The 26764-nt window shown below is 43.3% G+C and overlaps 1 protein-coding gene across 3 annotated transcripts in view; it reads left to right on the top strand.

Annotated features, from left to right (window-relative positions):
* The first annotated feature begins 7282 nt into the window (after positions 1-7282).
* AGK (acylglycerol kinase) overlaps positions 7283-26764 on the top strand; it is a 43133-nt gene continuing 23651 nt past the window's right edge. The window contains exons 1-5 of one of the 3 annotated variants that reach the window (XM_081878969.1): positions 7288-7518; positions 9706-9883; positions 19238-19277; positions 22717-22796; positions 25397-25472. In XM_081878969.1, coding sequence (XP_081735095.1) covers positions 9774-9883; positions 19238-19277; positions 22717-22796; positions 25397-25472 — 306 coding nt within the window. In that variant the 5' untranslated portion in view covers positions 7288-7518; positions 9706-9773. Of the gene's footprint in view, positions 7519-8737; positions 8764-9705; positions 9884-19237; positions 19278-22716; positions 22797-25396; positions 25473-26764 lie in introns of those variants that run through there. The other 2 variants (XM_081878968.1, XM_081878967.1) reach the window with 2 other exon arrangements.

The following is a 26764-nucleotide window of genomic DNA, read 5'->3' as shown; positions in this document are numbered from 1 at the left end:
ATCTATTATGAAAGGAAAAAAACCCCACTTTCCTTTAGAATTTTGTCCACTAGATGCAAGCAAAGCTTTTGATGGGCCGCCTTATCAGTCTTAAAAAATGAATATGGGTGTCTGTTTTGTCATCCTATTGCAAAGACTTTATACAGGCAGAACAGCAACTATTTTTTACTCTAAATAGGGGACCAGAACAGGGGTGCCCCTTATTCCCACTTCTGTTTGCTTTCACCATGCAGCCCCTGGAGAAGGCAAACAGAACATCCCCAGAAATACATGACATAGCCATACAAGGCGCTGCTTGTTTTATCAACCTATTTGCAGATGGTGCAGCAATTATAACAACCAGCCGTGAAACAGCAATGCCTAAAACTATGAAACATATGAATACATACTATTTATTGGCAGGACTGCAAACCAATTGTCAGAAATGTGAAAAGCTGTGTTTAAATAACATCCCCGGCTGTACAAAATAAAATTCAGAAAACTTACAGATTTGCAATTTGCCCCAAATTCCTTAAACACTTAGGTGCCCTGATCCCTCAAAAATTTAATTACCTTTTAAAATTAAATTATCATTTGTTACTTTAAAAAAGTAATATATGTACAGAGTGTACAGATGCATAAATTCCCTGCCCCGAGCCCCACTTTTCCCCCCAGCCAGAAACAGCATGTATTCCTCAGATGAAAATGTCCCGGTTTGCATCTGAGAAATGTTGGAGGGTATGCAATATGGCATGTAGCCGTGCATGGGCCAGAAAGAAAAGATTAGAGGACGGGCGGGGAACCATTTAAGCTTGCCAGGCCTCCCATTTGCCCCACAAGGCTATTCTGGTATATTCAATCCCATCTGCTCCACACCTGGCATCACATACAGGGCATCAAGGGTGAGGCAGGTAAAAACTTGCCTTAAACTAAAGGTTTTTTCCCAGTCACCTGTTACGGAAAAATCTAGGTGTGAGGCTGCTCAGTCACCCAGCTCATCAGGCACAGCCTTGCAGGTCCCTGCGGAATAAAGGAAGGAGTCCAGCCACCAGCCAGAGCAAATAGCTGTAGACCAAAGTTGATTGCGCAACAGGTTCAAAGAGGAATTTTGAACCCCGAGGATTGGGTGACAAGGACTTTTAAAAGTTTCTGTCTTATCCCAGCATACAGTTCATTAAGCATCATCACTACATCATTGCTACATCAGAAAAGGGGAGGGTTATACATGATTAACCTAGGAGCAATGTGTTGGGGCAACAGGCGGATACAGGATATGTATTGGGAAGTACATTCTAAGCATCTACTACAAGGGGACAATAGAACTTTGGTTTGCATAGTCTGCCACCTGGGCAAGTCCAGAGGAGTGCCTTTGCCCAGCGATTGACACCATGAATACATGACCTGCTGCTTGAGGGATTATGGTGGGGACCAAATGGTTTCCAAGTCCTTGGCCAATGAAGCAAATTGGCAGTGGAATGAAGGAAACTGGCAAAGGAGTTGATTTTATATGGTTTTTAAAGCTAGGTAACTTCCCTGAGCTGTCAAGTCAAAGGGATACATTTATGAATAATATTTGTAACATTTAACAACTTTAAAGATGTGCCCCACCCCCCATTATTTCCGTAACACACCGAAGATCTAACAACCAGCAGGTGACTGCTGGCTCTTTAGAAGCCTCTTTCAAGGCGCTGGGCTGCACTCTGAAAGGGGTTTCTGAAATCCCCTGGGCAAATAAAGGTGCTGCAGGAATTTCTCCGTTAACAAAGGTCACCTGAGGTCCTTGGGTCGAACTTGGCCTGGGCAAGGTGGGCAAAGATACCAATCTGGCCTGCTAGGCTAAAAAAGAATCCCCACCCTGGCTTGACTTGGAGGGGGCCCACATTTGACGCCCAGGTGCCAGGTTCCACATTCCTGTAGCTCATCCTTCACAGCGCCCTTTACAAACTACAGTTCCCAGGATTCTTGGTGGCAAGCCATGTGCTTTAAATATTTGGTGCGGGTGTGACCTTACGCTGCCACTTCCCCTGGCATTAGGATTTAGAAATGGTCAGCGAGGAAGGAGGGAATAACAATGCAATACGGCCACGCATACAAATCAACAATATCTGGAGGGGAAGAGAAAGCGCTGTATACAGAAAAGGCCAAGCGAGATTTCAAGAGTTCTTGTGTGTCTTTGGGTGGTTGGAATCCAGCTGTGTGCAGCAGCCGACACCATTGCAAAGGTAGTTCTGCTCAACCAAATGCTCATTATTCCATGACAGCCTGAGCTAGAGAGCCATCTAGCGGAAGGTAGGTCCACCTTACCAGGAGAGACTCAACGAGGCAAAAGAGCTCAGGGGCTTTTTTCTGCTAGGACCAAACAGAAACGCATCTTTCACACCAGCCAGCAAATCATTATAATTAACACCAAAGCCTGCAAGTTTTCGGAGGCTTAATTGGCAAATTAGTCAACCCAAGCTTTAGCTGATTAATCAGGAGCAAATTTTAATCGACAAAAAGCACGTTTAATTGATGGAGCTGCGAGACTGAAGGAACGCTTGCCTGCTTTGCTTAGAAAAACAAAACAAAACACATTTTGAGATTGGGCATGTCTTACTGCAACATTTTCACTGACATATTCAAGATTAATGTACATTTTAAGATGAATGGGGGAGGGATCCCTCACATGCCTTCATTATCCTGGGAATGATCAAGGACTGGGGTTGGGTGTTTTTTTTAACAGTATGCAGCTCTGCTGAAATTGAAATTGACTGGTTTAAAAAGTAATGATTTAAGCAACTAAAAATCTGCAGTGGTTGATAGGCCAAGTGAGACATGAAAGAGGAGATTCTTTAGCTGTGCTAGGCCAAGTTCAATGAAGTACTGTACACAGTTTAGACCCTACCCCCAGCACACAGTTAAGAAGAAGAAGAGTTTGGATTTGATATCCTGCTTTATCACTACCCGAAGGAGTCTCAAAGTGGCTAACATTCTCCTTTCCCTTCCTCCCCCACAACAAACACTCTGTGAGGTGCGTGGGGCTGAGAGACTTCAAAGTGTGACTAGCCCAAGGTCACCCAGCAGCTGCATATGGAGGAGCGGAGACGCGAACCCGGTTCACCAGATTACGAATCTACCGCTCTTAACCACTACACCACACTGGCTCTTAAGTGGTTAAGGGCCACTTCATATATTCAGCATGGTCAAGTGATATAAAAACCATTTCCCCTAGACTATAATACATTATAAAATACAAATACATTTAAAAAGAAGACAGGAAAAAGGAATGATTAAAGCAAAACAGAGAACATCATAAGGAGCATATATGCTCATGATAAAGGAGGATTTCTCAATTGTTACCCTTATAGTAATAATTTCTCTGTAAGTTTGTAAAAAAAAAATTAATGGGGGAATAATTATCCTAAATTGTATTTCCACGATGAAGCATGAGTCCATGTAGGCTCCAAAGACTGACCCTCTCCCACCCCCACTTATTTAACCTCTTGTCATCAGCTGATAACAAAATACTTATTTCCAGAAATTTCCAAACTAGATTCTCAAAAGAATCACATATGCAAGGTAATTTCCCTTGGCCTTTAAATAAGACTGCAGCACAGAAATCAGAGGGGCCCTTTGAACAACTCTCTTTTTATGTTTCCTGGTCCCATAGAATCATAGAATCATAGAGTTGGAAGAGAGCACAAGGGCCATCGAGTCCAACCCCCTGCCAAGCAGGAAACACCATCAGAGCACTCCTGACATATGGTAGTCAAGCCTCTGCTTAAAGACCTCCAAAGAAGGAGACTCCACCACACTCCTTGGCAGCAAATTCCACTGTCGAACAGCTCTTACTGTCAGGAAGTTCTTCCTAATGTTTAGGTGGAATCTTCTTTCTTGTAGTTTGGAACCATTGCTCCGTGTCCGCTTCTCTGGAGCAGCAGAAAACAACCTTTCTCCCTCCTCTATGTGACATCCTTTTATATATTTGAACATGGCTATCATATCACCCCTTAACCTCCTCTTCTCCAGGCTAAACATGCCCAGCTCCCTTAGCCGTTCCTCATAAGGCATCGTTTCCAGGCCTTTGACCATTTTGGTTGCCCTCCTCTGGACACGTTCCAGTTTGTCAGTGTCCTTCTTGAACTGTGGTGCCCAGAACTGGACACAGTACTCCAGGTGAGGTCTGACCAGAGCAGAATACAGTGGCACTATTACTTCCCTTGATCTAGATGCTATACTCCTATTGATGCAGCCCAGAATTGCATTGGCTTTTTTAGCTGCCGCGTCACACTGTTGGCTCATGTCCAGTTTGTGGTCAACCAAGACTCCTAGATCCTTTTCACATGTACTGCTCTCAAGCCAGGTGTCACCCATCTTGTATTTGTGCCTCTCATTTTTTTTTGCCCAAGTGCAGTACTTTCCATTTCTCCCTGTTAAAATTCATCTTGTTTGTTTTGGCCCAGTTCTCTAATCTGTCAAGGTCGTTCTGAAGTGTGATCCTGTCCTCTGGGGTGTTAGCCACCCCTCCCAGCTGCTTCGCTAATCACTCCCACTCAATATCTGAAACAAAAACAGCAGAACAAGTTGGAAAGAAGTATCTGGAACATGGAGAGATACAGCAGGTAGGTTTTGCCTCCAGGGTGACCAGATGTCCAGAGCCAAAAAACACACACACAACAACCCCCAAAACCCAACAACTAAAAATAAGCCAAGTAGTTTTGCCATGAGGGATTCAACAAGAAATGCTACATTGGGTCATATAAGCCTGGATGGGTAATAAGACAATAATGAAGTCTGTTGCAGCTGTTCATTAGTTTGAACGGATGTAGTGCACCTGGTAGGTTTGGACTAGTCTTATCTTCTGTAAAAAATATTAAGACATTGAAGTCATCCGAGATGCACCAGCTGAGGAGATGTCTTCTATGATCATTCTGTTTGGAAGGTCATGTTTCACAGATGACCTATCTATTTACCATCCATCCCGACCCCCTGAGTTTGTTCAGCATCCCTCATCCCTGACGGATTCAGGGCACAGAAAAGAAAGTCCCCCTCCATGCAGTGCATAGCTAAACTACAGAGCTCGCTCTCACAGCAGGCAACACCCATTTCGGTGGTTTTAAAAGAGGATTGGACGAAAACATGGAGAAGGCTACCAATGGCTACTAGCCATGATGGCTTTGCTCTGCCTCCATGGTCAGAGGTGGCCATGATTCTGAATATGAGTTGATGGAAACTGCAGGGGTGGGGAGAGGCCTTCTGCTAAGGTCCCGCTTGCGGGTTTCCTAAAGCTTGACCACTGGGAGAAGGGGATAGTAATAGTAATAATAATAATAATAATAATAATAATAATAATAATAGTAATAATAAATTTTATTTATACCCCGCCCTTCCCGGCCAGAGCCGGGCTCAGGGCGGCTAAAACCAATAAAATCACAATAAAAAACATGATGGGGGGGGGGGAACCAATTTAAAATACAGGTTAAAATGCAGCCTCATTTTAAAAGTAGCCGATAAATCAAGACCATAAGGGGAGGGAAACATAAGGGCCAGACTGTGCCTTGGCCAAAGGCCTGGTGGAACAACTCTGTCTTGCAGGCCCTGCGGAAAGGTGTCAAGTCCCGCAGGGCCCTAGTCTCTTGTGACAGTGTTCCACCATTTCGGGGCCAGTACTGAAAAGGCTCTGGCCCTAGTTGAGACCAATCTAACCACCTTGTGACCTGGGACCTCCAAAATGTTATTATTTGTGAACCTTAAGGTCCTCCGCGGGGCATACCAGGAGAGGTGGTCCCGTAGGTATGTGAGTCCTAGGCCACATAGGGCTTTAAAGGTATTTAAAGAATGCAGGACTAGATGGGCTGCTGCCCGGATCCAGCAGGCTCTTGCTTTAATATTTGTTGCAAACCACCCTGAGGAAAGATGGGAACACAAATACTGTAATGAAATAAGCATATAAATTTATTAGCAGCAGCAGCAGCAGGAGTAAGGATAGTAATAACATGATAGTGCAGATCGGGGTGGGAAACCTTTAGGATTGTGGGATTCATTTTGCTTTTTACCCAAAACTTTAACAGCACCCAGCCAGAGCCAGGTGCGAAAGACATACAGCCCTAGAATGCAAGGTTGCCTCTGAACCCATTCTGAACCTAGGAGTTTTGTTTTGCGGAACCAGAACTGAGCTGATCTCCTCGTCCTTCCTTTTCTTACTGAAGTTCTCACCCTGGTCCAGCAGGAGGATACTGTAGATAGTTTTCACTCAGGTCCACATATGCAAATAAAGGATCGAAAGTGATGTTCAGTGATTGGATAGTTACAGAAAATGGTTACTGTTGCGTTCTAGTGGAGCTCTATATAAGCAGGTTGGCTGAACCCTTCAGTTCAGTTCTGGCCTGTGTATAAACAAGAGCTGTTTGAAGAATCGCTTTGTCGTCTGATATGCTCACCCACAACTTAAAAGTTAGCCTCCTTCATCCCAGGTGAGGACGGGCAAGCCTTTTTGCAGTTGTTGTTGTTGCTGCTGCTCTTGTGAAACCATTGGAAAAGATTCGAAAACGTTCATTGAATATACAGGAAACAATTGTGTACAGCTGAAAACATTGGCAGCATTGAGATAAATTCAACAGTGTAAATAAGTTTGGATCAATGCAATAAGGGAATACTGAATGGTTTAGTTTTTGTAAAATATGCAGGGATTTATGATATGTTCATGGAAAGAGAAGGGAAGTCATTGATATTTTAAGGATGTTAAAGTATATTTTAAATTGTAAAACAGAAAATTCAACACACACACACACACGGCTGGATTTAGGTTTGATGAGGCCCTAAGCTACTGAAGGTAATGGGGCCCTTTATATGTCCAGCTGTCCTTTGTCAACAACAAATTGTCGCTTTTTTGTGTTGAATATATGCTATATGGTAATTTATGGACCTAATAGGTATCTAAAGCAATTTGCACATAACAAAATATGTATTTTATCAAAGTAATGGTTGAACTGAAATACAATTAAGAAGTATTTTAGGAAGCAGGCTAGCAGGCGTTACTTACATCATAGGAGCCTACACAACACAAAACACTGTTGCTGTATGTAGGTTTTATTTTATTTTGTTTTTTCTTTCTTTTTTTTGGAAAATGTACATCCAGTCCCCCGCCCCTTTAAATTTCCTTTAAAAAATTTGGGGGCCCCCAAGCTATAGCTTGTTTAACTTATACAGTACGTAAATCCGGCACTGCACACACAAATGAATGAATGAATGAAAGCATCGGGAGCCGCCTCCGTTCGGGACGGCGCCTTTTCTCTCGGGGAAGCGGCCCGCGCGGAACCAAGGCGAGGCGGCTCTCTGTTTCCGCGGAAGGCGGCGGGAAAGGAGCCGCGCGGCGCCCGGAAGCGGGAGGCTTCTGCCCGGGAGAGGCTGCGAGAGGGAGGCGGAGACCTCCTGCTTTGCTTGCGGCAGCCTCGGCCCCGGCGGAGAAGGAGGAGGAGGAGCCAGAAGGGAGCGCGGGGGCCGCGGAGCGGAGGCAGGCTAGCTAGCCGGCAGGCGGCGAGAGGCGGCTCCACGCGTCAGGTGAGGCCGCACGTTTCAAAAGTCAGCGGGGGACCCGCGTTTCCCTCGTGTCCTGCCTTTCCTACGAAGAGCTCGGGGCCTTTGGGTGCGGGTGGGTGCAGGGCCGGATTTACGTATAAACTAAAAAAGTTACAGCTTAGGGCCCCACTCTCTTGGGGGCGACCAAAAAATTTAAAGGAAGCGAAAAAAAACAATGCACAATTCCAAAATATGAGATAAAAAAACAAATAAAGCTACAGTGGTAAATTGCTTTAGATACCTGTTAGGTCCACAGATTACCATATACAGTAGCATATATTCAACACAAATAATAATAATAATAATAATTTATTATTTGTACCCCGCCCATCTGGCTGGGTTTCCCCAGCCACTCTGGGCGGCTTCCAACAGAGATAAAAAATACACAAAACCAGCGACAATTTGTTATTGACAAAGGAGAGCTGGACATATAAAGGGCCCCATTACTTCCAGTAGCTATGGGCCTCATCAAACCTAAATAATATTAATAAGAATAAGAATAAATTTTTATTTATATCCCGCCCTCCCCAGCCAAGTCCGGGCTCAGAGCGGCTAATGTCATAAAATCCAGCCCTGGGTGTCCCCTTTTCTTTCAAAAAATGATATTGGCGAAGCTTACCGGAAGAATAAGAAATCAAGATAACATTTTGTTACAAAATAATGTTAAAATGGTTTATTGAATATTTACAGATAAATGATAAACAAATAAAAGCATTGTCAGGATTATTGTAATAACCTGCAGTTTTATAAGAGTTTCACATTTAAAGAAGATGAATAAATTAGTAAATTAAGTTTATTTGGATATGCAGAAGATATTAACAAATTTAAGGAACTGCAGAAAGGGGGAGGAAGTCAAGTTTTGAAATGTCAAAATGATTGTTAAAATTAATGAAATGTATAAACTTGAAAAGTATAATTAATGAAATGAAAACCACAAACAAAACAAAAAATGATCTTGGCAGCAGCAACGCTGCCAGATAGGCAGGGCAGAACTGCCGTTTCCGTGACTATTTATGCAGAACCTTAAAGACAAGCCGGTTTATTGTGGTGCAAGCCTTTGTGGACGGCAGTCTGTGTCATCATGGAATTGTGGAGTTGGAAGGGAAGCACGAGGGTCATCCAGTCTACCCCCAGGCAGCATCACCCATGGTCAAGGCAGATGAAAGCCCCAACAACAGATGGAGAGCTACAGGTTGCCCACCGGCTGGCATAGACCATGTCAAGCATGTTGGTATAAAAGCAGCTTTACTTGTTCCTAGGGTGCAATGATCAGAGGTTCAAAAAATGCAGAGCAGAAAATCTGCAGATGGAATTGCTGCCTGACCATAATTTCAGCCTCATTGCTAGTTGCCACAGGGGCCCATCCGTAAAATACGTTGCATGTCAGAAAGCTAGGGGAAATGTGATGTCTCTAAACAAAATAATAATAATACTTTAATTTGGGGGGGGGGAGTGTCAGTAATTTTAACTTTCCATAATGTGTGTGTGTTTTAAAGAAAACCAGTAGCCTCCAAGGGAGGAACATTCTGTTCACATAACCTCTCTCGTTGATACTGATTTGAAACAAACAAACAAAATGTTTCCTGTTTCAAGGGAAAGCCACTTGGCGCAGGCTCAGACAAATTTAGATATGGTGCCAAAAGGTTCTTTTATGTATGTGTATGTGTATATTTCCGAGTCATTTAGCCTGAACTGCTAGAATCTTTGAAAATGAAAGGTGGCAACCTCTATTGTGGAGAAGCATGTTTGTTAACACTAAACCTGATGGCTAAATGGAGCCTCAGTGTTTGGAGGAACACACACACACACACACACACACACGCAGAGAGAGAGAGAGGATTCCATATTTTTAAATATTTTTTAAAAAATTCAAATCCAGTACAGATATAAACTGGGACAAAGATCCACAGTTAAAAGGCTTGTTGAAAAAAGCCAGGTTTTCAGTATTGGAGACAATAGAGACGGCACTTATCTGACATGTAATTGGCAGTTCCAAAGTGTAGAAGTAGCATCAAGTTAAACTCAGGGAGACATTTTTCTCATCCTTTAATATTTCCTGCCATTATTTTATTAACAGGAAAGAAATAGATGTTTAGTGTTTAGTGAACATTGTAACCATTTCCTTGTTCTCAGGTGATATTCATCTTTTATTTACGGTTTACCATACAGATGCTCTTCCATGCTGTTTCTTTGCATCGGAGTCCCCTGTAAGGTCTGCTGCAGAGTAAAACATAAACATGGCCAAGGTTATCAAAATGTTTCACACACTCAGAAATCACTGGAAGAAGACCACCGCTGGGGTCTGCCTGCTCACCTGGGGAGGAAACTGGCTGTATGGAAAACACTGGTAATTATTTCATTGGATTGGATCCAAGCTAAGACAGTTTAACTTGAGTTCTGTTGTTTTCAAGGGGAACTAAATTCAACTACCTGGATTGAACGCTTAATCTTTAAAATAATATTGGAAGTTTTGGAAGGGCATTTGGGTTTGTTCATTGTTGTTTTTCCCCTAAACCAGAGTCCAGGGCAAAATATAAGTGACACATGCATACTGTTCTCCTGATTATTTTTGCTTTGCCTTACCATAGCCTTGGAAAGCTCTGTATTTAATTGGAGCAGTGACACAAGGTAGGGGTGCTTAGCCTTTCCAGTTATGGGGTGCTTTCCTGATCAAAAACACTTCCAGACAGTTTTTCTTCCATTGGTGGGGATGGTACATGAAAGGTCCCTTGTGTGAAGAGATCAGGGGAAATTTTGGGTTGCAAATGGGTTCAGCACCCCTGCACCTCTTCTTTGATAAAATGTGAATTCCCTTGCTACTGCAATGTACTAAAAACAAAGACCGTTGGGAGGCACTCCACAAGTTTGCAATTTTAAGGAAGAGGACATTTATATGTGCATAAATTTGAAAATTAGTTGTAAAATAGTTTTAGCACTTGATCAGCGGGTGGCTACAGACTGGTTTTGTGCATCTATAAGTTGTGAGATACACAATTATTTCATATTCATTTCTTTGGTACTGATATGGCAAATTGCTATAATGAAATTGATAGATGTGTTTTAGATTAAATGAAACTGTCATGGACAGGATTGAACAGTTTCCCCCTGGATGCTTTAATGGCATAATTTTTTCAGGTTTAATGACACACTTTTTATCTGCTGCTAAACATGCTATGCTATGTAAGTCTACAACATAATGTGTTTTAAAATGTTACTAAGTGGTTCTGCTGGTTTGCTTCAAACTTGCAGTGGTATTTTACTATGTTAGTAGATTATAAGGGGTTGGTTAACACGAAACTCTAAACCATGGTTTAGTATAAGGGTTGTCAGCCATTTAAGAACTGTGGGCCCATTTGGATTTTTTAGGGAGTGCTATGGGTGTCACGTGGGTGGCGCTGTGGTCTAAACCACAGAGCCTAGGACTTGTGATCAGAAGGTTGGCGGTTCAAATCCCTGCGACGGGGTGAGCTCCTGTTGCTCGGTCCCTGCTCCTGCCAACCTAGCAGTTTGAAAGCACGTCAAAGTGCAAGTAGATAAACAGGTACCGCTCCGGCGGGAAGGTAAACGGCGTTTCCGTGCGCTGCCCTGGTTCTCCAGAAGCGGCTTAGTCATGCTGGCCACATGATCTGGAAGCTGTACGCCGGCTCCCTCGGCCAGTAAAGCGAGATGAGCGACACAACCCCAGAGTGGGCCACGACTGGATCTAACGGTCAGGGGTCCCTTTTCCTTTACTTTGGGTGTCACCACCTCTCATAACTTCTCTCCCCTCAACTGGATTGGGGCCACCCCACTCCCTGGAGAGAGAAAGCATTCGGACATACTTCACTTTTCCAAAGGATCTAGTTCCAGTGGAATTAATCAGCTTTTAAAATCATGTAGAGCTGAAACAGAAAGTGAAGAAGAGCATCAGTCATCTAACTTCGCCTTCAGTTCCAAGGGAGCAAAAACTCACCATCCTAACCACTGCATGACTGCTTGGAAGAAAGCGAGGAGGGGGAGGCTGAGATGCTGCATGAAGCCCATCGTGGCAGCCCCTGGCATAAACTATGTTGGCCTCATCTGATCTCCCTGCATTGAACTAGTCTGAATGGGGCCTCCAAATGCTTTTGACTGATTGTGCTTGGAAGTCTCTCTGGGATCAAGAACTCTGGTATTGCAGTTTTTCCAATCACAGGGAGGCTTCATTTAATCTTTTAGAAGCTCCCTTTGGACCCTGCCACTCAGTGAGGAAGACTGGGGTGAATCAGGTAGGAAATGGGTTATTGGTGCTGGGAATGGCTTTTGCCACCTGCCCTGTTCCCCAAAACACACAGTTTATGCCCTTATCACACAGCCAAAACCCACTGAAATCAACCAAGCCAAACCACTTCAGGTTCAAACATACACTGGAAAAAATGCAGTAAGAAAATATGAATATTTTACATCTAGGTGAAAGGCAGATGCTCACAAAGAGGGGGAAAGAGAAAAGAGGGAGACAAAGAAGATTTGGGTTCTTAAGTCTTCCATGTAGATTCTGGCAGGACTTGCTGTAGAAGAGCTTGGAAAACAGGAGGGCTTAATTGGCAGCAGTTTCTTGAAAAGTGATCAAACAACAGAGCAGATGTGGTTTGCAAGTCAACAATGGTTTAAAATAATTTGGCTATATTTGCATTTCCCTGAAACTATATTAAATGTGCAAACAGGGATTAAAATTAAAGCTTCTTGCTACACGTTTTTAGAAATGAGTACAGTGGCTTAGGACCTTACGATGAATATTTCTTCTAGCGAAAGCAGAAATGGGAACAGTAATTGGGAAGGAATTTCTTGCATTTTCTTGTAATAATACTTACTTGTAATAATACTTTCTTGTAATAATTTTCTGAATGAAATAAGGTGGTTGCTGCTTTTACAAACTGAAATGAACCAAGAAAACACACCCACCCACACTATACATGCTAATGAGCTGGGACCGTCCTAACCCACCGGTCAAAAAATTGCACTGTCTTTGTCTAGGAATGCAGGGAGAGACAGAGGAAAAAGCAGAGGTTTAAGCAAGGTTTTGGTAGAGTGAGAAGGGAGTTGAGAAAGGCTTTTGACTTTGTGTTGTACCCAAACTCCACTATTTCTCCTTGTTAAACATTTTTTTCTTTTCTGTTTAAAGACTGCCCAATGTTCATCCCTTCCTGGGGTATTCAGACCTCTCCCATTACCTTGCCATTACTTTTTCCCTTTCATAATAACAATACTAATATTATTATTATTATTTATACCCCACCCATCTGGCTGGGTTTCCCAGCCACTCTGGGCGGCTTCCAACAAAATATTAAAATACAATAGTTCAGTGTCTGTCCCTTCTGGCTTCCATGTCACAGGCTTTTTTTTTACCTTATTCAACCTACCTTTTTTTGTTCCCCTACCCCACCCAGACTTCATGCAAATCCAGGATTGTGATGCAGCGCACCCAGTCATTCCAGTGGGGTGCTGCACAATGATGGCCTAGTGCAAATATAGTACAGAGAGAAATGTAGAACCGTACATCTGAAATATTAAGCTTTTTGAATCTTGCTCAGCAAGGTAGACTATATGTACATAGCCTAGCAACTGTGTTTTGGTCGTTGCTGATACTGGAGGCTGAATTACTATGCTTGAGGCACTCTTGACTAGACGTATATAGTGTCCTTTTATAGCAGATTAAAGGTTTAGTGAAATCTTGTCCTTTTTTCCTGACATAGTTGGAGCTTCTGATGCAAAGGGTGCTGCTTTAGCTCAACATTGCTTCAGATTAGCCTTTGACTTCCTGGAATTAGCTGTCTCAGGCATTGCTTGTTCATTTGCCACTGAGGAGGACTTCTTCTGGGGGGAGTGCAGAGATCTGGTGCCAAAACCGGCTCCAATTAGCTCTTACTTATTCTTGAATAGCAAAACCCTGGGCTTTGGCTGTGGAATTTGAAGGTCTTATTATTTTGAGCAGCATTACAGGCATACGGTGCCTGCTGTCTTATACAATTCAAAAATGAAAATTCCTGGAGCTGCTATTTGCCCCATGATACCTGCAAGTTTTCCTCATGGGAGAAATAGCAGCTTCACTGGGGAGAGGATTTTAATGGAGGACTACGGTCTGATGCAAAAGGGTTACATCCCAGTGCCGTGATCCCAGTCTTCTTTGGCCCCTCTCTGGGTGACGTCTGATTATTTTTTAAATCACAGGAGATGCTCAGCATGGGTCTCCTGAATCACATACAGTAGTGGCGCACTTTTCTAAATAAAAATTGAAGGCAGCTGGAGGAATCACAGGCATTCAAAGTGAGGCAACCAGTGCATCTCAGCACCAAGTATGACTGAATTATTCCTCACGCAGCAGTACAACAGAATTGCTTGACCTGACAGGTGACTGATTGGAAAGTGGCAGGAACCTTTACTTTTATAAGCACACCCTAGTTTATAGTTTGGGAATTGCCAAATTAAAAGAGTGTCTGTTACGATGCTTTTGCAATCCCTTAGTAATACTGGGCGGCAGTTTGCTAAAGACAGCCTACTAGTCACAAGAAAAATGCATGCTGTTCTAGTGTATCTGCATCTAGGTTGGACAACAAAAATGTACCATGCATTTGATTATGTATTGATTATGCTATAGAAAATGCTGTCACAGCATCAGGGGTCCCAGAGAAAGGCATCCTGATTGCCTTGGGATTCAGGCATGTTTGTAATAATTGGTTGGTGTTTTGCTGGGTGGTATGTATATTGAGAAGGGACGCGGGTGATGCTGTGGGTTAAACCACAGAGCCTAGGGCTTGCCGATCAGAAGGTCGGCGGTTCGAATCCCCGGACGGGGTGAGCTCCCGTTGCTCGGTCCCTGCTCCTGCCAACCTAGTAGTTTGAAAGCACATCAAAGTGCAAGTAGATAAATAGGTACTGCTCCTATTTAGGTAAACGGCATTTCCGTGCGCTGCTCTGCTTTGCGAGACGCGGCTTAGTCATGCTGGCCACATGACCCGGAAGCTGTACGCCAGCTCCCTCGGCCAATTAAGTGAGATGAGTGCCACAACCCCAGAGTCGGTCACGACTGGACCTAATGGTCAGGGGTCCCTTTACATTTATTTATATTGAGGGTGGGACAATCTAGAACATCTGTAATCTAGAAATTGCCAGGAAATCCAATCTACAGAGAAAATCTCTCTCTCTCTCTCTCTCTCTCTCTCTCTCTCTCTCTCTCACACACACACACACACACACAGAGAGAGAGAGAGAGAGAGAGCGCGCGCGCGTACATGTAATCAAGAAACAACCCTACATGCAGATTTACTGGCATAATAGTGATAATGAGCTGACTTTTTACTAGCATCATTGTTGATGGGTGATTGCCTGATAAAGGGCAATTGCCTGCTATAAAGGAATGTGCCTAAGTGGGACTGAAACCACTTATTTCTGTGTGCACAGTCTCTCAGACTGGCTAGTAACCTTCTAGTAGCCGTTAGATTTCAGGACTCAGAGTTGGGGTCAGCAATGCCTATTTTTATGCTTGCTTCTGTACCCTTTAATACCTGCCTGAGTCCTACATTTCTAAATAAAAGCAGTTGTGTGGTGACACCAAAGGCCTCTTATTCAGAGGATACTTGCCATGTTTAGGCTGCCTTGGACGTCCAACCATTTGGGGGAAGGAATGGCTTGAAACAATAGACTTGTGCACCAGCTTTTCTGTTTCTGATCACCCACAGCCTCTGCTATTTGTTCTCTCCAGTGCACAGCAGAGTGTGGCTGTTTTATTTGGAATCACACTGGATTTTAAAAGGTTTAGGCACCATTCATCTTACATGGGGCCAACTCTTTATTAAGGGTTGGGCAGCTTTAGGTTCCACGGAAAAATATGCCCAGAAGAAGTCTGCTGAAGTCTGCTTTTTCTGCTCTGCCTTGGTGATTGTGGTCTATCCTGGGCAGCTGAAAGATGAATTGGATCTGTATTGATCCTGGTTTGGTTACCTAAGTAAACAGAGGAATCCTCCTGATTTATCTCTGCCAATTTTACCGGCTCACCAAGCCTGCCTAGTTATTTGGAAAATAATTGTGAAATTGGATAGCAGAGAAGCAGCATTTCATTAGCTGGAAATAGCTGAGCTTTGAATTTGTTTTTTGCCCTAGGAGCGATTGCAAGCCCTGAAGAAAAGCTGTGGCTGTAATTGCTTCACACTTTACCTGTGATTATTGTCATTGTGATAGCAGAAGCCCATTGGCTTTTCGAGGTGATGATATCTCAGCCAGCTGGTAAATTCACAATCATGTTAGCTGCCCTCACTTTGCTGCTAATTGGGAGCTTATTGCATTAGATGCCATTCCTCTTAGTATATAATAGAGAAGATTCTCCAGACACTGTCCTGGTTCTCTCTTGGACGCCAAGTGAAAACCTTATTTGCCCAGATCCGTTAAGCTCATGCTTTAATTGTGTTTATTTTGATGATGGACTTACCCTAACTACTCCAATTTGCTACTCATGTAGTTATCGTATGTGTGATTGCTTTTTATGTCTATATGCCGCTATGAGAGCTAGGCTGAAGAGTGGCTAATATATCAATAAATAAAATAATAGTAAATGAATTGACTAGATTGGTTGGAAGTGCAAAATCCATGCAAGCAGGAGCATTTATGGACCTAGCCCCTTCCTTCCTGAATGGATGGGGGTTGTCTTCATGTCCTGTTTCTGAGCTTCCCATAGACATCTGGTCGACCAGCCACAGTATGGAACATGATCCTGGAATCCAACAAGGCTATTATTATGGTCTTCATAAGACGTGGCACCCAAAGCTGATGGCTGAGTTTTTGGATCTCTGGATCTGGACCAGAACTACACAATTGCAACTGGAGTTTCCAAAAGCAGAGAACGCTTTTGCAGTGTCTTGTGTGTACAATCCTATTTCCCTTCATGGATTTCCTTTCATATGGATTGGTGTAATTTGGACACAATCCAGATAAATCAGGTGATTTTGTGTGTGTGTGTGTACTCCAGGTGACTTACTTAGTAAGACTAATGGAAATAAATGGGACTCGAGCCCTCGCTTTCAGCAGGCTGTGCCTGCCACTTGCAGACCTGCAAGACGAAGTTAAAATAATTAACATCCCTGAGCCCACCCATTCTTCACAACCTTGTCTCAAAGGTCAGTGCTGTGGCTTCTAACCTTGAGACTGGTGCTAGTCCAATTTCAGCATCCTCTGTAAAGCTTCTCTTTCTCCTGACATGGAGGAACACCAAACGATTATAAGCAGGAAGTCCATGAAAACAGTTGATGTGAATGCATTTGTTGCATTCCTGTGAATGCAACAATGTGAATGCATTTGTTGCATTCCTGTTGCATCATCAGCCAAGACTTACTTTCCTTAGGCTTTGCTAGCTGATCAGATACTTAGCAGGTTCGATGGGGAATCTTCTAATAAGAATGGTCTCTCTCGTGTTTGCTTCAAAGCTTTCACATGCTGGGGGTAGGGAGAGGTGCTGAGAATTTTGCCCTTATAATAAATACATGTTTGTTTGCGGTGCCTCTCTGTACATGGGTAGATAAGATGGAGTAGGGCTGTCCAATTCATTTCGGCACTAGACTTGGTTTTTAAGTAGTACTTAGTAAAAATTACTGCAATTAGTCAATAGCCTGCCATTCTTGTAAAAAAAGAAAGAAAAAAATGTTCCTGTTGCTTAACACACATGATTTATTCCTTTGAATGTGAAGAGCAAACATTATGTTAAGGGGAGCGCTACTGCCTCTAAGGAAAACTTTGATAAATATTCCAATTAGGCATGAATTGGAGTAATATATTATTTATGCGTTCTCTCGCTTAGGAAGCTTATTTCTGTTTGTCCCATTATTTTCACTAAAGGTTTCCTATTGACAGAGTTTCTCTCGCTGCTTAGTTTGAATTTCTCCAGATTGATTCTTCATCTAAAATCAATTTTCTGTAACGTGAGAAAAGCTACCGTGGCAGTAAATGCTGGTAAGGCAGAACGAGTTACATGGCTTTAAAAAGTGGAATAAGTAGAGAAAGAGGGGGAAAGTCTGCAAGCGAGTTGTTCTGGAATGAGCCCCGTAAATTGCTGCGTATTAACAAAAATGTGCAGCATATCATTAGAGCGGAATTGAAAGGAGTGCTGCCTGGCCCTTTTGGCACAAAGAGCCAAGGAGAGCACTGCCCTGCTGTAAACCGAGTGAGTTCTCATTTGCCCTCTGGCCTCCTCCTCCCTGACCCCAGCCACTCTGAGCTGCAGGCAGGCAGACAGGCACCTCTTGGGCTTTTACCAGCTTGGCCCTTAATCCTTGAGAGATGAAAGCCGCAAACCCAGAACGCTTCAGGCTGCACAAATCAGAACAGGGATGCCACTTCCACAGAGAGAGGTGCTTCCAAAAGTTGACTTTCCTCTATCTCCGTTCTTCACCCTTGAACTGCATAGCACTTCAAGCCCTATTTTAATGACTATGTGGAGAGTTATCTTTGGAAAAGATGGCTAAGTGGAACAAAGAGAAGCAGCGAGTTTCCATTTATTTGTTTAATACGTTTATATCCACCAGCTGTTGAAGGTTCCCAGGGCAAACAAGAAATACAAAGTGGACTAGAATATAGATGCGCATTAAAGTGCAGTGGGCCAATTTTTAGGATGCTCGTATGCCTCCCTGTTGCAGCCTAAGACAGATGCTGATCCAAGATGAAAAGAGCAGGACTCTGCTTTATTTCAGCTCAAACCTCATTGCTTATCTCCACAGGTTGCCCCGCGGGTTTCATTGTTCACTTTTCTGGGGGAGAAATTCACTTTCTAGCTGGTTGGGTCAGTCTAAGCCAGGTGTGGGGAATTATCACTGTGTTTCTCAAACGTGGGTCCCTGGCTGTTGGTGGACTACAGCTCCCATCATCCCTAGCTAGCAGGACCAGTGGTGATGGGACTCGTAGTCCAACAATAGCTGAGAAACATAGCAGAGATGTGGTTGAGGAAAACATCAGAAGGCTGTATTCTCTTGTAGGCAACCTTCTGGGGACCCCATGTCACTGGTGGGCAGGGCCAGAGGTCTTTACTGATTTCCCTGCCATGACACCATCTTGCCATGTCAGGTGTTTTTTCACTTGTGCCTGAGACTTGCAGAATGGAGACACTTTATAGTATGGCAACGCAAAAAATAGTCAGGTCCTTGCCACCAAGGAACTTACAATGTAGACAATGAGGGAAAACAGCAAACAGGAGGGGGAGACGAGCAGGGAGGGAAGGATATTGGCAAATGCAGGTGTACCTTCTTGGTAATTTGATGACTATATGCACTTCATTGGTAGTGCTGCAGCTAGCATGGTGCTTCTATCTGAAAAAGGAATAATTTGGCCACTGATTTGCTAGCAGGCTGGGCTGGTTAATTCCACTCACAAGTTAGACCGGAGGAATTTTGGTCAGTTACTTCCTGTTTATACAATGGTGCGGTTCAGTTTGGTCAATTAAGTAATCACATTGCGGGTGGAATCTGGCTCTTGGTAATGAAGACATGGTCCAAGAAGTGACAAAAGCTAAGGTGGCGTCAAAACGGTGACATTTAAATAGTTATGTGTTTTTGACAAGTAGCCCCTTTGGAAAGTTTGGTCTGTGTTTTGTGTGCCAAATCAGTAGAAGCAGGTATTTTTAAATGCGTGTTTCCATCTATTTATCCCTCCCCTCAACTTGCGCTATCTAAAACACTGTTCTTTTTCTTCTTCCTCCTCCTGATAGCGATAACCTGCTAAGGAGAGCTGCATGCCAAGAAGCCCAGGTAATACCATTTAACAAGATCAAATTAGATTAAAATCCTCTCCTTATCTCTCTTGTGCAGGATTCTGGAGATTCTCCCAGCAGGTCTCCTCTACGTGACTAGCCTGCCAAAGGGACTCTCTGTATTCTTCTGCTCAAATACCAAAAGACACTCTCCCCCTTTGCACCTATTTACGCCTCAGTTCAGTGCCATCACAAATTATTCATGAGCATCACAAAAGTGGAATATATTTGGGAAGAGTTTGGGAAACTTGATTACCTGTATTGCTTTTGTTAGGTAAACTTGTGGGCCAGCAGTGACAGGACTGAAAATTCTGGAGACTGAAATCGCATTTCATCAACTGGCAGAATGGAGAGCAGCTAGCATGTAGCTTTTCTTACTCTGATTGGACCTGGTACTCTGGTACCTGTACAAAAAGGCAGGACCAAAAAGTTCCAACGAAGCAGGAAAAACCAAATTGATTTTATTATTATTGGAGGGCACTCTTTGTAGTCCCAAATGCCCTTGAAGTTCGGCTGGCCCTGAAGGAACAAGCCTTTAATATGTCAGGCTCTGACTTGTGCAATTCCTTTCCAGTAGAGGTATGGCAGAACCATCCTGCTCATTTAGACGTCTTCTAAAAACTATATTAATTTGACAGGCCTTTCAAACCTAAGATTCTTTGCCAACCAGCTCTTAGTGATGTATTTGATACTTTTATTGTAATACTGTGTTCTTAATCTATTACTGCCTTATGGTATTTATGCAAAAGTGCAGTTTTAAAAAATAATAATGAAAAAGCAAACAGATACCTGAAATCATGTTTTCCCCTCCTTGTTATAAATTTTCATAAACACCCAATTGTGCCTTTTATGTGGAGTACCCCCCCCCCATTTTTTATTTGTAGTTTCTCTGGCCAAAGATTTATGGCCATCTCATTGGCCATTGGGAAATAAAATACTTCAGATTCTGTCTGAAATTTGTGTCTTTTGTATTATGCTGAACATCCAAACAGACATGCATATTCATTTTGGCAAACACAAATTTTTAAAATACTCCTTATTATGTTTCCAGTAGTATATTGCAGCACTGTAACATGGAAACTGCCCTTCTTTGTGGTCTGAAAATGAAACTTATACTTTGGGGGAGTTTATTAGGACGTGAAATTCAAAGGGGTGAAATAGTTTTTATCACAAGGAGCAGTGGAGGCCTGCTTTGCACATGCAAATCTCGATAAACCAGGGTCGCTGGCTTAGTAGGAATGAGTTCACGTTGCCTGATTGCTCCCACTTCGCTTCTCCCTTGGCTTGAGCAACAGAAACAAACCACCAAGCCATAGTGAAGCTTGACTTCCTGCCATGTCCAAACCAGGAATCTTGTTCTGCTCCCTCACAAGCCGGGATCGCTTGTGTTCTAGCCATGGTGGCCATGTTCTGTCTTTATTGTCAGAACCAGTGTGTCTCTGAATACCAGTTGCTGGCAATCACAGATGGGGAGAGCACTGTTGCACTTAACTCTGCTTCACCTTAACATCTGCAGGTGAGGCAGTAGATGTGCTGAACTGTTGTCTTGGCCTGGTAATGGACTGGATGAGAGCTGACAAACTGAAGCTCAATCCAGATAAGACAGGCACTGTTAGTGGGTGGTTCCTTAGTCTGGATGGATGGGAGACTGCCTGCTCTTGATGGGGTTACGATTCCTCTGAAGGAGCAGATACGCAGCTTGGTGATACTTCTAGATCCCTTGCTGTCACTTGAGGCTAAGGTGGCCTTGGTGGCCATGGAGTGCCTTCCATCAGCTTCGGCTGGTGGCCCAGCTGCTCCCGTATCTGGACAGGGATAGCCTAACTTCTGTTGTCTCTGCTCAGGTAACCTCTAGGTTACATTGCTGCAATGCATTATATGTAGGGCTGCCTTTGAAGATGGTCAGAAACTTCAGCTGGTGCAGAATTTGGCAGCCAGGTTGCTTACCAGGGCAAGACAGTTTGAGCTGTATTTTGTATTCTTATTTTGTATTTTTCTGCCTTGGGATATTTAGTTGGTATACAGATTTAATAAACGATGATGGCGATGATGATGTTCTGCTTCCCATTGGCATCTGGTTGGCAACTGTGAGAACAGGATGCTGGCCTAGATTAGCCCTTGGCCTGATCCAGCTGGGTTTGTCTTCATGCCAGCCAGCCTTAAACCTTGGTTTGATGTTTGATTATGAATCCGTGCTTCTTAATAAACCAGGATCCCAGATATGGACATCACAGGGAAGCCAAGCTTAACCCTGGCTTATCATGGTTTGTGAATGTGTCTGTTGTTTCACTTACCTTTGAGTCAAACAGGCTTAGGGAATATTCAGTTATTGTCTGCAATGTTGTTTTAGTGTGTTTGTGGGGTGGGGGTAGGGAAGTAGTGTGAAGGATGGAATGATCAAACAGGAAATAAAATCAGTTTACAAGCGCCTACCCTGCAGCCAATGTTTTGGGTTAGTAAATGATTACAAAGGGTCTTGAAGTGGTTTGTTATTTTAGTCTTCCTCTTTAAAACTCGAAAGCATGAGAGCAGAGCCTGCATAAAAAGCAAGTCTGCCAACAGTATAATTTGTAGAAGAGACAGGTTGTTTGTTCAGAGCAAGCAAATATATCACTCCCCCATCAAGTAAATAATTAGATGTTTCTAACAGCTGTAACAGACCTCAGAATTATGAATGCAGACACTCTTTTTCCATGATTTCCCCCAAGAATGCAAAAGTAATAGAATTAATCACTGACTTTTCCCATCTGTTCTTTAGATAACATGCCAGTTTGATTTCCTCTGTCCTTTACTCCCATGAATCACTGTTTCTCGCATGCCTTCTGCCTTCTCGTTTCCACCGCGGTAAAATAAATAGAACAGAGTTGAGCATTAAATTCTAACAAATTTTTTAATCCTCTACTCTAATAGCCTCAGTGATGCTGATAATTGCTATGAATTGCTGCTTTGAAAATCTACAGAGCTCTCTTAAAACAATTGCTTCAGCTGCCTCGCTTTATATCTCTTCACCAAAAGTGTTGAGAATAAATTCATTGATTATTATTATTATTATATTTGCCTGGGGCCTATACTTGTCACGCAGTTTGCATCAAAGTGGGACAGAGAGGCAGAGCAAGCTGTCAGTGCATAGGGCTCACATTGTTTTCAGTGGAACTAACTGCATACAGATGTACCTTTGCCGTTCCCTTGCAAGTTGTCAATGTAAGCTGACTAGAGTTTGCAGAACATAAGGCTAAATTAGGCATCTAGGTGGCCTTTTGCTGGCTGCTGGCTGGGACCGGAGCTCAGTAAAGTAGTCTTGGCTCCCCCCTCACTGAAGCCATTTGTGTGGGGTGGGAGAGGGGCCCTGTAATCCCTGAAATAACACAGAATTGTTCAGACCAAAAACAGACAGATTTTTATTCTTTAATAATGAGATGCTTTCTCTCCATTATTAGGTGTTTGGCAACCAGATTCTTCCTTCCAGCATGCAGATCAAGAAAGCAACAGTGTTTCTCAACCCTGCAGCTTGCGAAGGGTAAGATTCCCTTTCCCAGCCACCTGACATCTTTTCATATACAGTGGTTTTGATTTCATCAGGGCAAGACATTCATGGGAACCAAAGCCTTACCTATCCTCCCCTGAACCTAATGTTATCAAACTTCTTCAGCTGATTAAGAAACCACAGTTAAAATGGGCCTGCTTGCTAAATTTAACATGAACTCCAAATCATACAGTTCTTCTCACTCCCCTCTCCCACTCCATATTCCACCTTAATGTCATCAGCATTCCCACTCTATGAATGAGATTAAGATGTTCCGAAATAGAGGTGCATGCTCAGATGTTGGGCATGCTGATTTAGTGCCCCTGAAGCCACGCTGTGCCTATTTTCTGGTTTAATGGTAGCAAATTGCCGTCGTGTGCAAAAGCTATTTCAAGCTCAAAGATTTAGCAGGCGTATTGGTTTTAAACACATTGGGGCTTTTTTTGTCAATGAATGTGGCTCCTGATGGCTGGCATCTTCACCATCATTTTATTATTTATATGCCGCCCATCTGACTTGGTTGCCCCAGCCACTTTGGGCAGCTCCCAACAAAATACTAAGAGCAAAATAAAACCTCAAGCAGTAAAAGCTTCCCTGTACAGGGCTGCCTTCAGATGTCTTCTAAAAGTAATAGTGAGGAAACAGCCAGAAGGCCCTTGGAGCTGGACCTCAGCTAAACGATGGGAGTGGGGATGCTCCTTCAGGTATACTGGGCTGAGGCCGTTTAGGGCTTTAAAGGTCAACACCAACACTTTGAATTGTGCTCGGAAACGTACTGGGAGCCAATGTAGGTCTTTCAGGACCGGTGTTATATGGTCTCGGCAGCTGTTCCCAGTCACCAGTCTAGCTGCTGCATTCTGGATTAGTTGCAGTTTCCAAGTCACCTTCAAAGGTAGCCCCATGTACAGCGCATTGCAGTAGTCCAAGTGGGAGATAACTAGAGCATGCACCACTCTGGCAAGACAGTCTGTGGGCAGGTAGGATCTCAGCCGGCATACCAGGTGAAGCTGGTTGATAGCCGCCCTGGACACAGAATTGACTTGTGTCTCCATGGACAACTGAGAGTCCAAAATGACTCCCAGGCTGCTCACCTAGTCCTTTAGGGGCACTGTTACTCATTTTAGGACCAGGAAAGGATTTTTTGCTTAGGAAGCCAAGCCACCCCGCTTAAGAAGATTGTCTCATTGACCTAAACTGCAAATTCTAGCTTAGGCTTATTTTTGATAGGGGGTAAGTCTTACAAACGACACATTGTTTGGAAGACGTCCCTTACTTAAAGTCTTGTTTTCTTTTCCCTGGGTGCTCAAAATAATTTTTGCAGGATAATTCATAATTAATACCATGGTTATTTATTATGCAGCAGCAGGCATTAAAATGCACGAGAGCATTACCAAAACAAGGTCAGGTGAAGTTTTTGTATTAATGTTGCTGAATAATAATAAAGCAAGTGATATTTCTCTTTTAAAAGTAGAATTTGCATCTTACCAACCGAGGGCAAGTATTCCATATCTCATTAGTTGGGTAATAATACATTATTTGCTTGAGGGCTTATTATTTGGGGTGGCAGGCAGGGTTGTTGGGGGGAAATATTTAAAGTTTCTAAAGCCATAATAGAAAAGTGGCGAGATGAGCATTGGACTAGGGATGACGGGACATAGCCATGAAGCTTACTGGCTGAGCTTAGGCCTGTCACCATCTCTCAGACTTGTCTACCTCACAGGGTTGTTGCAGAGATGAAGTAGGGGCTTGGGAACACCTTGGAGGAAAAGAGGAGCAAAAATGTAAAGTATGGTGATGGCACAGGATTTCCATCCTTGAATAATTCTAGAGTTCAGAAGGACTTGCTTCTGAACTTACTGTTTGCTAGCAAATAGCTTCTTTTTTGAAGAAAAGAAAGTCCTATGCTGATGCTCCCTAAAAATGTCCCTGGCAACACAAGCTAGTAGCAGTGAATTCACAAATTCACTTATGAACACAGGGCAGTGACTTGTATCGCCTCATAATATGACCCTTTGCTGTGAGCCATTGAGAATCACTGTGGGGTAGCAGTTGATGTGTTGGAGTAGGACCTGGAAGACTCGGGTTCAAATCCCTGCTCATCCGTGAAGCTCACTGGATGATTTTGGGGCAGTTGCAATCTCTGTGTTACCTGCTGCTCATCTCACAGGGGCGTTTGCTTGAGTTAAATTAGGAGTGGTCCTTGGAAGACAAGTGGAATAATAATGTCATGTGATAAATAAAATGCATAGATTTATCTGACTCTGGCACTGCCCAGTATTCCTTCTTCTACCCCCTCACTTCCACTAATTTGCTCTTTGCTTCTGTCATCACGTATTCAGTTATCATTGTTTCCCAGGTATCTTGCGACTAGAACTGTGTATGAATGACTCATTCTGCATACAAAACCTCACTCCATTCAAATATCCACCTTTATACTGATCCCATCCCATTTCGGCTTTTTTTCAAGGATCTGCAGAATAGCCTGTTGCTGTTATGAACATGATTTTGGTTTTAGTTAACAATTGAGGGTATTTTTTACGTGGAGGGGAGGGGAACTATCATAAAGTGACATGACACTTCTTTTAATTTTCTAGCAAAGCCAGGAGTCTTTTTGAAAAGAACGCGGCCCCAATTCTTCACTTGTCTGGTCTGGATGTGACTGTGGTTAAGGTAAAGACAGAGAATGGACTTGTGTTTTCTTCTCCTAGCGACTATTTCCTCTTCCCAGTATATATCGGCCAGAATCCATCTGTCGCTAGAGGTGAAATGAAAGATAAAGAGTCTATAAGTGCTCAAGTTGGGGAGGAGTTGTATTTTTTCTTATTTTAAAACCAGTGCTGGTGCTGGAGGAGATTCTTGAGAGTCCCATGGACTGCAAGAAGATCAAACCTCTCCATTCTTAAGGAAATCAGCCCTGAGTGCTCACTGGAAGGACAGATCGTGAATCTGAGGCTCCAGTACTTTGGGCACCTCATGAGAAGGGAAGACTCCCTGGAAAAGACCCTGATGTTGGGAAAGATGGAGGGCACAAGGAGAAGGGGACAACAGAGGACGAGATGGTTGGACAGTGTTCTTGAAGCTACCAGCATGAGTTTGACCAAACTGCGGGAGGCAGTGGAAGACAGGAATGCCTGGCGTGCTCTGGTCCATGGGGTCATGAAGAGTCGGACACGACTAAACAACAACAGCAAGAACAATAACCAGTGCCGTGTTTTGTGTTTTGGTGGGTTTTGGGGGGGAATGTTGTTATCTTCCTTTCATTTCATTGACTCAAGGGCAATGGAGAATATATACAAGATTTTGGCGAGGGAGCCACCAAGGCCTGTAGGCAAAGAGAAGAGTTGATGACTGCCTGAGAAAAGTTCATTCTCATGCACGAGAGCTCATAAAATTGCCACAGGGCACTTGAGATTGATTAAGAGCAGTCCTTTTTTAAACACCTTTAATGGCCTCTTGGGTAAGAAAAAAACTCGGCATCTCTGATGAGAACATAAAAAGTCAAGAGAGCCTTCCTAAGGAAGGGAAGACTGAACTGTTCTGAGATTATATTGTGCTAGCTGTTCAACAAACTATTGCTAGCAGAAGTAGGTAGGGTTGCTTGGCAGGGGGTTGGACTCGATGGCCCTTGTGGTCTCTTCCAACTCTATGATTCTATGATTCTAAGTATGTCCTTTCTCCACTCAGAGGCAAGAGGGCATTCTGCTCAGGAAATGCCTGACCCTGGGATCAGGTAGGCAGGGCTAATGGGCACATTCCTAGGAATTTCAGTAGTGAGCATTTGAAGCTGCCCTTATTCACATTAGTCCATCTATTTCAGGGCTGTCTACTCAAACAGATAATAGCCCTCCAGAGTTTCAAGCAGCAACTTCCCCCCAGTTTTGGTATGCAAGTAGCTAGAGATGATTTATCTAATCCCATCAATATGCATGGCACTTTTACTAAGTGGGTTTTTGTGTGTGTGC

The sequence above is a fragment of the Podarcis erhardii genome (genome assembly GCF_964252035.2).
Source record: "Podarcis erhardii genome assembly, chromosome: 10".
NCBI lineage: Eukaryota > Metazoa > Chordata > Lepidosauria > Squamata > Lacertidae > Podarcis > Podarcis erhardii.
This window is presented reverse-complemented; position numbering and strand designations above follow the sequence as displayed.